A 14,103-nucleotide genomic window follows, 5' to 3' on the forward strand; every position below is an offset into this window, starting at 1 on the left:
ACGTCAGGACAGTAAAATTAAACGATCCGTTCAGGAATCGACGACTCAACTACTAGGCGGCTCGATTACCAGTCTTGACACGGCAAGGGACGACTGGGGACTTCCGAGGGGTTATAATCAAACGATCCGCCCAGGGATCGGCAACACGACAAGGAATGACTGGGGACTTTCCACAGTCACGGTGATGTTTCCCACAAAAATCGGTCTTACATCCGGGAGATTCCTTTTTCACCAAAAGATCCAAAAATTGAGTAAGTCTTGCCTAGACAAAATACGTGGTTTACTACTTCAGGTTTTCACGGGAATGATGAAACCAATAGCCATGTTATGTCTCATATCATGCTCTCTGTCGACAAGCAATGCTCACGATTCAGTGGCTTTCCTGGGATGTTTGCACCATTCGCAATCGTAACCAAAAAGCATCGTTATTCTAAAAAAAGTTCATTCCAAATAATAATCCAAAACCTTCAAGGTAACATTTGTCTGTCAAACAAAAAATCCAGGAAATCAAAACCGTAAACTAGGCGTTTCATTTGCCTTTCAAAAAAAAAACCCTAAAATAAGAAGTTCAGAAGACAAAAATTCGTTCAAGGAAAGTTTTTCAACAATGGTTTGCTCTTCTTGGCAAAAGCCTATTTCGTGCTTTGGAGATACGCCCTCTTCAACTTCAGCTTCCTGGTCAACTTTTCGACTTTCGCTTCCTGCTTCTTCACCATATCCGCAGAAGGACCTTCGACTGTTTCGGCCAGCAAATTTTCAACCTCATAGAAACCTTCAACGAACCAAGGAACATTGAACTCGAAGTTTACACACGTGTCACGATGGAACCTCCAGCTCGAGACTACATCCTCAGAAACAGTATTACCAGTCACATTGCACATGTCGTCAATCGAAGACAAAGCTTCCTCCACACGCTTAACCAACACAAATCGACTAGTAATTTTCTTGGTCGTGGCGATATGTACGTAGCTTTTCCATATCCCGGTGTATAGCGTCACGTGTTTGGATGGCACGCTAAATCTCCCGATCAACACATGATCCAGATGAGGAACCAGATATGGAGGATTGAAAGTGGCTCCCGCGACTGCATCGGCAACCGACAAGGGATTCCTAACGACAATTGCACCTGCGGCCACTGGAGCACTCTCCATTGTCTGAATCACAACGACGTTTTCATCTCGATCAACATCCATTTCAAGGTCGCCTGGTGCGGCTGTCACAGTTGGAGACAAAGCTGTATCTCCGCCAGTCTCCGTCTCAGGGCCATCTTCAGAAATGGCTTCCCCCTATGATATCACGGATTAGATATTTTCCAAAGAGAAAGGAAGAGAGGAAAAAAGAAAAAAAATGCTGGAGACTCACTGATTCGCTTTCAGACCGACTAGAGGAAGATTCAACATTTTTGTCGGAAGAACTTTCATCCTTCTCGGGTTCCCCATCACCATGGATAGGCTCAGCACCGCCACCCTCCGTCTCGAGAAACGATGTTTTCTGACTACTTGCAAGTTTGGTAAAGGTGTTCACGCTGCTGAGACCCTGGGCAAGATACAAAAACGGATACTCAGAAAAGAAACAAGGATATATGCGATCCAACTAAAATCAAGAGGAAAAGCATACGTACCTGCATATTAGACGAACTGAAAGACTGTAGGGCTGTCGAATCTGATTGGGAACCGTCTGCACGGCTTTTAAACCTTCGCTCCTTCACTTGGGGACTATCTCCATCCGGGATAACGGATTTTCGCTTGGTCGAAGAAGGATCCCTCAGCAGTGGGTGCTCCGCTAAAACCGCAGGAGAAGGCTTACCGCGACGGTTTTCTACCACATCATTCACGAATCCATGGATAGCGCGAAACTCATCCTTCAAAAATATGTTATATTTGGAGGTTGTTGATGGATTTCGTTTCGCGAGTGGAAAAGAGAGACTTTTACCCGACACAAGAACACTAGCATCGAGAACAGTTGGCAAAGAGTCTTCTGGAACAACCGGCCGACGAACGAGTGGGACCCTTTGGTCAAAACCCATATGCCGACCCGTCCTATCGATATTGTAAGAAACTGCTTTGTAAGATCCTCGAAAGAAAGATGGCATGTGACCGGGCGTGCAGCTTCGCATGAACACCATCTCTCCAACACTCATATCCTCTTTATCAGAAGACAAAGACATGATCGGAGCAGGAGCAAAGGTATTGATCTGAGTTATGGACGCATGCACCGGAGCCCATGGACGAAAATTGACTGTGTGCGAGTTGTCAAGGAATCCAACCAGGTTCGAACCAATCTTTGGGCGCCTATTCGACCAGCGCAGTATCCTAGAACCACCGCAAGACTCGGGAAGTACGACCAACGGTTTTGTAGCATACCTTTCGAAGTGCTCCCACAACCACGCTTGGAGAAAGGCGGCATGAATATACGAATCCACTTTCATGTAGCCATTTGAAGCGCACATCTCCGCGACCAGATGATCCAAGTGTGTGTACAGAGAACCAAAAAACAAGCCGCCGATAAGGAGAACGACACCTTTTACCAATTTTATGGCAAACTTGATAAGTTCCTGTCTTATCTCCTTCTTACCAGAGCCGTCATCGAAAATATCTCTGGATAACCAAAGAGCCAAGGACGCTGCGACATGAAGTGTACTATTTTTCTGATTTGGCTCTAACTCATCAGGAAACCACTGAGACACCCACCAGCCATAGAATCACCTCGTCTTGTTTTCTTTCCGAATGAATCCTTCTGATTTCGCAACCAGAGCGGTGCGCATTTCTTCTTCATCTGCAGACAACTTGACATCGAGGTTTCCTTTTACGGGAAGGTTCAGCAAGACGGCCACGCTCCCTAAAGAGATAGTCATTTCACCCCACCTGCATATGGCCATGTGAGTGTCCGGACACCATCTGGAAATAAAAGCAACCAAGCCTGGAATATCTTTTTTAATTTGAAGCACTGCGGAAGCCGCGACAGTATCAATAATATGCGCCTTGGTCAAACTGAATTTTAAACATTCCTGGCTCATCATGAATCACATCCATTTCTCAAAGGGACGCAACAGACTCACACAGATTTTAAATTCAATGGGAGAAGCAGAATACTCTTTCTTCTGAAGACAAAACCTTATTACACCTCCAGGCCGAACTGACCGGGCCTCTCCTTCACTTTTCGGACCAGTCAGAAGAATCGACATATACTTGGGATTATTTTTCCTAATTGTGGCAGATGTTGTAAAGAACTCATCGTTTATGTTTGGCTTGGTATTGCCAACATCTTTCGGTACGGCAGAACTTTTCTCAAATGACATCCTAACGAAATTCTCTCACGCTACTTTCACCTTCGAAATAACTACAATGAAACAATACGAAGAGAAATTATTACGGAAAGTGCATGGAAATTAATTTATCAGACACAGGAGATCCATCCTGGACGCAAACCAATTTGTTGCAAAGTCATAATGCGCATGAGCAAAGAAATGGGGACTGACAGACCCTGCATCACCACCTCATGCCAAGGTCATACCCTGCAACAGGAAATTTACGCCTGGACGAGGAGGCACGCCCCACCATGGGAACAATACACACGGCCACACCAGGAAAAGGGAGGAAACCCTAGGAGCTAGGTTTTCACGGGAAGAGAATGACAGTTACTAGCTCATGCATGCCTACTTTGCACAGTAATTGAGGCGGCCAACATTACTACGGTGTTCACGCCTAAATGTTACTACAAGTTCACGCAAAGCATATTTACGGCTAGTATTCATACCGACACAAAAGAACAATATTTTTACAAGTTCATGAAAAGGTACGCCTACAACTAGGGTTTGCACTAACACAAGAAAACAATAAAAACAAGTTAAAGAGGAAGTGCTGGAACACATACCTGGGATTCGCTCGTCCGCTTTACTGTTACCACACGGCCAGAAAAAAAATAATATAAAGGTGTGAAATAAAAGTAGGGGGTCGGCCAAGCACGGGCGTGGTACTTAGGAGTTTGAATAAGGAAAGGACTTTCTATTTGAGTCCAGTATGGAAAACAGATAACCGGGCCCGTGAAGACAAATCACCATGCCAAGCCGTCCGCGCATGCTTTGCCTCACCAAACCGCGCCATTGCCTTGGCCCCACCATGCCAAGCTTTTCGCACCATGCCTTGGCCCCACCACGCCAAGCCGTACACATGCTTTGCCCCACCAAACTGCGCCTTGCCTTGGCCCCACCAGGCCAAGCCGTCCGCGCCATTGCCCTGGCCCCACCATGCCAAGCTGTCCGCGCCATGACTTGCCGCGCCAACACCAACAACTCGCCAAGCCAGCGTCATAATGTTCCCTAACCCAGCCAAGGTGATACATGACCAGACTAAGCCGACGATCTTCATCTCACCACTTCACGGTCAACACTGCAAATAGAATCTACGCTAGGCCGCCAAACATGAGGATCATGAACTCTCCTTACCTCTCAAAAAAGGTTATTCGGACTTTCCTGACCATCTTTTCACGACCTGTCATTTATATTTTTGTCCTCGCCTGTCACCATCTTATGCTTACCTCGCAACAATGCTCTTGTTCCGAGCTAAGCAGGGGACTTAATGTTGATGGTGGTTTTTAGCTTAGGGTCAAAATCGTAAAACTGTACATCTGACATGATGTCATTATGACCATTAACACATTTATTGAATCAATCAGCATGCCTACGTAAGAATTACCGGGGTACCCTTTTTTTTACATGGGTCATTGTTCCACGACAGAACCCTTAACACTGACTGACATCATCTATGCCAAACCCTAATTCTCATGCTACCGCGCCAAGGCATGCCAACCATGCCAGCCACATCTCCGCGCCAAGGCATGCCAACCATGCCAGCCGCACCACTGCGCCAATGGCATGACATGCCAGCCGCATCTCCGAGCCAAGGCATGCCAACCTTGCCAGCCGCACCTCCGCGCCAAGGCATGCCAACCATGCCAGCCGCACCACATGTGCCAATGGCATGCCAACCACCTTTCTGCGCCATACCATGCCGGCCTTACCTATGCGGCTACCGAACGAAGGCGTGCGATGATCAACGGCCACCCTTCCATCTTGGATGCAAATCTTAGCCGTCCAAGGTCGCCAAACAACGCATGGTAACCTTTGGCCCAAACCCTAGTTTTGGCCACGCCAAACCGCGCCAAGGCATGGCATGCCAACAACCTTGCCACGCCATACCATGTTGGCCTTCCCTATGCGGCTACCAAAACAAAGGAGTGCAATGACCAACGGCCACCCTTCCATATTAGATGCAAATCTTAGCCGTCCAAGGTCGCCAAACAACGCATGGTAACCTTTGTCCCAACACCAAAACCCTAGTTTGGCTGCGCCTAAACCACGCCAAAAGGCATGCCGACCATGCCACATGTGCCAATGGCATGCCGCGGCATCCACCTTGTCGTGCCTAAGCCATGCCATGTCGGCCTTCCCTTCGCGGCTACCAAAACGAAGGCGTGCGATGATCAACGGCCACCCTTCCATCTTAGATGCAAATTTTAGCCGTCCAAGGTCGCCGAACAACGCATGGTAACCTTTGTCCCAACGCCAAAACCCTAGTTTGGCCGCGCCTAAACCACGCCAAGGCATGCCTACCATGCCACATGTGCCAATGACATGTCGCACCATCCACCTTGCCGCGCCTAAGCCATGCCATGCCGGCCTTCCCTTCACGGCTGCCAAAACGAAGGCGTGCGACAATCAACGGCCACCCTTCCATCTTAGATGCAAATCCCATCCGTCCACGGTCACCAACTAACGCATGGTAACCTTTGGCCCAACGCCAAAATCCTAGTTTGGCCGCGCCTAAACCACGCCAAGGCATGCCGACCATGCCACATGTGCCAATGGCATGCCGCTCCATCCACCTTGTCGCGCCTAAGCCATGTCATGCCGACCTTCCATTCACGGCTGCCAAAACGAAGGCGTGCCACAATCAACGTCCACCCTTCCATCTTAGATGCAAATCTCAACCGTCCAAGGTCACCAACCAACACATGGTAACCTTTGGCCCAACGCCAAAACCCTAGTTTTGGTCACGCCCAAACTGCGCCAAGGCATGCCGGCCATGCCACATGTGCCAATGGCATGCCAGCCACCTTGCCGTGCCATACCATGCCGGCCTTCCCTATGCGGTTACCAAAACAAAGGCTTGCAACGATCAACGAACATCCTTCCATCTAAGATGCAAATCTTAGTCGTCCAAGGTCGCCAACCAACGCATGGTAACCTTTGGCCCAAAACCCTAGTTTTGGTCACGCCCAAACCGCGCCAAGGCATGTCGGCCATGCCACATGTGCCAATGGCATGCCAGCCACCTTGCCGCGCCATACCATGCCGGCCTTCCTTATGCGGTTAACAAAACAAAAGCTGGCGACGATCAACGGCCATCTTTCCATCTAAGATGCAAATCTTAGCCGTCTAAGGTCACCAACCAACACATGGTAACCTTTAGCCCAACGCCAAAACCTTTGTTTTGGCCACGCCCAAACCGCGCCAAGGCATGCTAGCCATGCCACATGTGCCAATGGCATGCCAACCATCTTTCCGCGCCATACCATGCCGTCATTCCCTATGCGGCTACCAAAACAAAGTCTTGCGAAGATCAACGACCACTTTTCCATCTAAGATGCAGATCTTAGTCGTCCAAGGTTACCAGCTAACGCATGGCAACCTTTGGCCCGACGCTAATCCCTAGTTTGGTCGCGCCCAAACAAAGCCAAAACCCTAACTTTTGGCCGCGCCTAAACTAGGCCATATTAAAGCCGTATCGGCCATGCTTTCATGCCACTGGATACCAAACGAAGGTTTGCAATAATCAACGGCTACCCTTCCTCTCAAGATGCAAAATCTCGACCGTCGAAGGTCACCACCGAGCCGTCAAGTCTCCCAAGCTCAACTTGCCGAACAACAACATGCTACATGTTTTCCACTGGATATCATGCTCATTTGGTATTGGTTTGGCGGTTTACAACGTGCGGCGTACACTACGCCCGTTATAAGACAGTGTCATAAGGATGAGGCGGTTAGTAAATACAGGGAGTAATGGTGAAAAGCTTTCTTTTATGGAACATCAATTCCAGGCGTTACCGGTTACCACCTCCTCCCATTTAATCATCCGTTTTCCATTTCTTACGATACCAGAGTACGTTTCACTTCGACTTGTATAAATAGGTCTTACCTATTTCCACCGAACGACAAGTTCAGGTCAGGAGGATACAACACTCAGAAAATATTTGCTAGCTTTCCATTTGTTAGATTCCCACTTTCTGATCAAGTCGTGAAACAACTACTCTTCCAGAATCAACTATTCTGGTCTCAACACTCTCTTCGCTTCCCTCCCCAAAACCAACCCTTCTCCTTTACTTTGTGACCGAAGCAAGTCTGGACCGGCCATTTCTTGGTTTAGGCCGGATTTGTACAGATTGATCTCTCGAATCTAAAGTACTCCATTGTAGTACACTGTTTAGGGTTTAAACTTGTTTCTCACCCACACACCCGAAATTACCAAAATCAGTAGAAATTGTTTTCACCCTCAAACAACGGGGAAGGTTCTTCTAAGTGGACGTACGAAACGTGGTCTCTATGAACTTGACGCGTCTTCAGTCTCTCCAATATCATGTGTTGGTGAACGTACCAGTCTCCATAATTGGCATTCTAGATTAGGCCATCCTATGATGCGTACTGTGCGTCATGTTATTTATAAGTTTTCTCTTCCTATTTCTAGTAATACTATAAGTTTTTGCTCCTTTTGTCATGAGCATAGAAGTCACAAATTGTCTTTTCCTTCTAGTACAACTCAATATTTGAATCCTTTGGACTTGATTGTTTCTGATGTATGGGGTCCTTCTCGTGTTTTGTCTAATGAAGGTTGTCGATACTATATTATTTTCATTGATGTGTATAATCGCTTTACTTGGATGTTTCCTATGTCTCACAAGTTAGATGTTTTCTCTATATTTCCTCTGTTTCAAAAACATGTTGAGAATCTTTCAATTAGATAATGTTGCTAAATATCGTAAACTTACTCCTTACCTTCAACAACACAGTATTTTTCATAGGTTCTCATGTCCACATACATCTGAACAGAATGGTTTAGTCGAAAGACGACATCGTCATATTCGTGAAACTGTTCTTACTTTATTATTCATGGCTTATGTTCCTTCGTCTTACTGGTAAGATGCATTCTTTACAACATGTTACTTAATGAATCGTGTTCCCTCTTCTACTCTTGCAAAAACATCTCCTTATGAGGCTCTATTTGGTACATCACCTGATTATAATTCATTGCGTGTTTTCCGGTGTTTATGTTATCCTCATCTTCGCCCATATCGATCTCATAAAATGGAACCATTATCTTTTCCTTGTGTCTTCGTAGGATATAGTCTATCACATAAAGGATATAAATGTCTTCATATTCCTACTGGTCGTATCTTTATTAGTCGCCATGTTGTGTTCAATGAGTCTGTCTTTCCTTTTGCTGCGTCGTCGACACCATATCCGTCATCCACTAATCAGTTAATACCTACTTCACTAAATATGCTTCTCATCTTTATATGTTCTTCTGGTAATATTATGCCGCAACAACCATCTTCTACAGCTGATATATAACTTCATTCACCAACTGTTGATTCTCAAGTATATCAAGAACACATCTCAGGCTGCAATACCTCATGTCACACCTTCAATTGATGCTTCACCATCTTCTTCTACTCGAGAGGTTACTGTTTCTTCTGATACTAGTTCAGGTGTACAAGTAGAACCTGATTCATTTATTATTTCAGTTTCTTCTGGAGATCCTATGATTACTAGAGCTAAGGATGTGATTTACGAACCGAATTAAATATGCACTTGTGGATGATTTTAAACCAACTTGTTACTCACAAGCTCAAGCAGATCCAAATTGGTGTTAGGTGACAAATATTGAATACAATGCATTACTTCAAAATGGTACGTGGATTTTTGGTGCCTTATCATTATTCCATGGATATCATTAGGTGTAAGTGGGTTTTTCGTATCAAACATAAATCTGATGGAATGTTGAGCGTTATAAGGCTCGTTTAGTAGATAAAGGATATAATCAACAAGAAGGTATTGATTGTTGTGAAACTTATAGTCTAGTTGTTAAACCTTGCACTATATGTATTATTCTTACTTTAGCACTTTCTAATAATTGGTCTATTAATCAGTTTGATGTTCAAAATTCTTTTCTACATGACAATCTTGAAAACAAAGCTTATATGAAACAACCCCCAGGATATACTGATCCAAATTTTCCTACATATGTTTGTAAACTACAACATTCTCTATACGACTTGAAACAAGCCTTCCGTGCGTGGTACTGTAGACTCAGTACTTTCTTATTGAAGAATGGGTTTTTTAATTCTAAATGTGACTCATCTCTATTTCTTCGACGTGATAGCACTGGTATTGTTATCTTACTGGTTTATGTCGACGATATTATTTTCACTGGTTCTAGTACCACATGAGTTGAAGCAATATGTACTTCTTTGCAAACTGAGTTTGTAATTAAAGACCTTGGACCGCTTTCTTATATTTCTAGGAATTGAAGAAACACGTACTTTTTCGGGGTTATTTCTTACACAAAGAAGATACGTTCATGATCTTCTTGTTCGAGTAAAAATGGACGGTGTAAGACCAATTCAAACTCCACTCAGTATAATTGGAGATATTTCATCTGATCGTAGCACTTTGCGCAATGGCGCTACAGAATACAGAAGCATCGTTAGTGGTGATTTACAATATCTAACATTTACTCGTCTTGATTTAGTTTATGCTGTCAACAAGGTCTGTCAATTCATGAATAAACCAACTGAGTTTCATTGGGGTTTAGTTAGACTTATATTACGTTATCTAAAACATACTTTTACATTTGGGATACTTCTTAAACCACCAACCAATATACAATTATCATTCACTGCTTATACGGATTCTGATTGGGATGGTTCATTAGATGATCGTCGTTCAACAAGTGGCTATTGTATTTTCTTAGGTGGCAATCTTATTTCCTGGAGTGCTCATAAACAGAAAACAGTGTCTCGTTCTAGTATTGAAGTTGAATATCGTGGTCTTGCAATTGTTGCTTCTGAGATCATGTGGATTTCTTCTATTCTTTCAGAATTACAAGTATCCACCAAATGTCCTCATGTTTTATGATGTGATAATCTTGGACCAACTTATTGATGGGTTGTCGTAGGCCCAACAAGTTAATCAAGATATTTCCCACTAATTAACTAGTAATATAGCGGTAGTAAGGATCGTTCCCACAGAGATATGTATAATTGATAGGTTATTTGTATCAGCAGAATAAAGTAAAATACAAAGGGGGATTGGTTTTAAAATAAATAAAAACACAATAATAAATAAAAGAGATGATCAAGGAATCCTTCGCCATTACAAAGCGTTAATTGGATTAAGAAGCTCTGGTATCCTCAAAACTCCTTGTGTCACTGGATACAGGAGCGCTCGACTACCAAATTATATCCATCCAAGCCACCATGAATAAGCTCTCAAGGTATAACCCAATCAAGTTCATTAGGGTTTATGAATTTAGGTTGATCCTAGCATCAAACGCATAAGATCGGTCTGCTTACTAGTGTTATCTTCACACGTGATTTCTCCACAGAATCCCTCTGCAAGATCTCACGTTCTCTACTTGTGTACAAGATGTTAGACTATTATTCATAAGTGATTGATTTACATGTTTATAATGTCAATTACGTACTTATTTTAGCTATAATTATTTCATATTACTTGCTAGTTTATGTGTCATATCAGGTAAGTCATCCAAAAAGGATCTACGAAGTGCTTAAATGAGCAAGGAAATGGAGTCTATTAATGAAGGAAGGCCAAAGTACAAATTCAAATCATTTAAATCTAAGAGTTCTTAATACCATCTTGAAGAGAACGAGAATATGAAGTGAATACAAAAAGAATGAGGTCATTCCGACATCGGACGAAGAAGTTATGGGCAAAACAAGATTAAATGATTTGAAGTTACAGAGAGAAGTTCAGCTGAAAACTTCATCAGCTCGAGTCAGCCGAACCTGGAGCTCAAAAATCAATATTTTTGAAGAGTATACAGGAGGATGTTTATCTCAAAATAATCTTATCAGGTGAGCCGAACCTAACACTCGCCTAGAGTAAATTTCACTTGTCAGATTCGTCTGGGAAAGGTCGGCAAGTTATGAGCCGAACCTGACAACTTCCGGTGATATATTTGGACGTAAAATTGACTTCTATCTCAAGGAAAAACGGTCCCGGAAGTATTCTAAGCCTAACTTTGAGAGTTCTATATAAGAATACATCCAGATCTTTAATAGGAGGGGCTTCCATATTTTTTACACCAATTCTACCTCTCATACTATATCTCATACATCTAAACCTAGGGTTTACCCCTTTAGGGGGAACCCATTCTCTTTTTTAATCATGAGAATCTAAACTTTTGTTGATTAAGGATGAATTCAATGTTCTAGCGTGAAGCTTTATTATTATACAAGTTTGTTCAGAGTTTTAACCATCTTATCGTTTGTATTTACCATATCTAATGTATACGAGTGATTATTGGATTGATTTGGAGTGCACGCTAGATTGATATACCAATTGTTCTATTGATAGTACTGAGTTAGGAGATAATTAATCGTCGAACAATTCATACACAAGTAGAAATCACGAGACCTTGCATAGGGATTATGTGGAGCAATTTCGATAGAAGATAACACCAACAAGTGTACCTTGAGCTAAAACTTTAACTACTGGGATCAACCTAATTCACAAAGCCTAAAGCGTTCGATTGGATTATACCTTGAGTGAGCTACTACTTGGTGGTTCAGTTGGATAGAATCTGATATTGGAGAGCTTTCGTATCCGTGGTATAAGGATTTTTGGGGATAGCACTGAGCTAGCTACTATTCTACGGTTGGTGATAAATGACTCTTATGAAAGACAAATAAGTACACTATGCGATTCAACGTTTAGTAACGGCGAAGGATTCCTTGATCATCTCTTTCTTTTATTATTTGTTTATTTTTATTTACTTTAAAACCAATCCCTCCTTTGTGTTTTCCTTTATTTTACTAATATAAATAACCTATCAATTACACAACTCTCTATGGGAACGATCATTACTACCGCTATATTACCAGTTAATTAGTGGGAAATATCTTGATTAATTTGTTGTGGGATCAAATGTTGGCGCCGCTGCCGGGGAGTTGTTGCTAATTGATTTGTTATTTGTTTAGCTTGTTTTCATGTTTGTTTTTTTTTTTAATTTTCTATTTGAGTTGTCATGTTTCCTTACGTAATTAACATGTACGGAGCACAAGATCAGACATACAACAGTATTAATTAATATGGCTTTCAATCTCAATATTATGACAACTACCAACCATTCCATGTGGGTATAATCAAAACCAATCTTTTGGCTATGACCAATATCCTACGGAACCTTATGGTTATTCTCATGCATATCAATAACCTTATGACGGGTATGTAAGTGAAAAACCACAAGGATAGGGGGATAGTTATGCTTGTAATCACGATTCTTCAAGTCTTACAGATCTAATGCAACAATTTATGAATAGTTTGGATCGAGAAAACCAACAGCTGGATGAACACAACAAAAAGACTGAAGATATACTTCTAGAAATTCAAGAGGTTATTGACAACCTAAGAAGAAAAATGGATCAAATTAAGAAGGAAATAACTAAGGAAGAAGTTTGGCCTCAAAGCCAAATCAATTCTGACGTTCCCATGGTCAATAATGGATATACAATTCATGAGTATCTTGAAGATGGGAAACCTTTGGAAAATTCTTGCAATACTGGTAAAGTTATTCCAACTCCGGATCATTATAATAATTACTCCCCTATTCAAAAGGAGGAGAATGGATATGACATAATCGTTGTTATAAATGGTGTAACATATTCAGACAATGATTTTAAGATTTGCACCAATGAACTAGACTTCCTAGGAGAGGATTCTGATTCCGATGACGAGGTTGTTGACGAGAAGATGATTGAGAATGAAACCAAATTGATTAATTTCGTGGAAGACCCAATTGAGCTTGCCAAGGATTCCAATGATGCTGAGATTATGGTTGACGCAAACGAATAATGGCTAAATAGTTCTATAGAGGACCACGATAAGAACGAGGTAAATAATTCGTTGCAATTATTTAAGAATGATGAGGATCCCGTAATACAAGAGATTGTGGAATATTTGTCTAATCCTTTGCATATTTCTAAATATTTTGATCTACATCACTTAGGATTGGAGTTGTGTGCTTCCAAGGTTTTAACAGACTATTTTGTTTCTAAGTATCTACCACTTGATGTATTTGATTCTAGCATTATGCAGGTTCAGCAAGAGAAACCCAAAGAAGTTCCCATATTTTATGTTATTTATTCATTTCCAAGTGTAGAAAAGACTAAGTGCGGGGGAAACTTCAATACAGTGATAGCTTCAATATTTATATCTTATGCTAATGTTTTTGTGAAGCTGTTATTAGAATTGTAGATTATTTTCTGGGAAGACTACCAGATTATCAGATTGTTGGTGTATGGCCGATAATCAGAAGCTCAGGCTAAGGACGTTAAACTAAGCGCTGAATGGGATGCAACCCATTGGTTTTGTATTTCTATCCTTTTGTTTTTAGTTTTCTTCTTTTGCATATTATATTAGGATTTCACACCTTGATTTTACTTAGGATGAGTCAATTACATTGAGGACAATGTAAAGTTTAAGTGTGGGGGAGCGTTTGGATATTTTGCATAAAAAACCTTCTACTTGTAGAGATTTAGAGTCACTAGCATACTTCTAGGTATGTTTACTTAGAGAATCCTGACCGAACTGAACTTGGAAGTGTTAGGGAACTACGTTCGGATTTCTTACTTGTTAGAGTGTTAAAATAAATTTAATCATGACGGTGTCAAATGAGGTGCAGAAAGATATTTAGTGTTAGAGTTGTGATCACCATGGGTGGAGACTACCTATTTTTACATCAAGTGAGGCACCAGACCAAAAATTATTTGTGGATGACTAAAGAGTTTTCTTTTGAGTGTGTGTAT

General features: G+C 42.1%; 1 protein-coding gene across 1 annotated transcript; it reads left to right on the forward strand.

Moving 5' to 3' along the window:
- Nucleotides 1-9,658: 9,658 nt before the first annotated feature.
- LOC113352428 (uncharacterized mitochondrial protein AtMg00810-like) lies at nucleotides 9,659-10,192 on the forward strand. The gene has a single exon (XM_026596247.1). The coding sequence runs from the start codon at nucleotides 9,659-9,661 to the stop codon at nucleotides 10,190-10,192; it is 534 nt and encodes a 177-aa protein (XP_026452032.1).
- Nucleotides 10,193-14,103: the final 3,911 nt, after the last annotated feature.

The sequence above is a fragment of the Papaver somniferum genome, chromosome 2 (assembly GCF_003573695.1).
Source record: "Papaver somniferum cultivar HN1 chromosome 2, ASM357369v1, whole genome shotgun sequence".
NCBI classification, from domain to species: Eukaryota; Viridiplantae; Streptophyta; class Magnoliopsida; order Ranunculales; family Papaveraceae; genus Papaver; species Papaver somniferum.

Excerpts from the sequence above, each read along its gene's own strand:
- LOC113352428 (XM_026596247.1), top strand. The coding sequence starts at position 9,659 with ATGGACGGTGTAAGACCAATTCAAACTCCACTCAGTATAATTGGAGAT.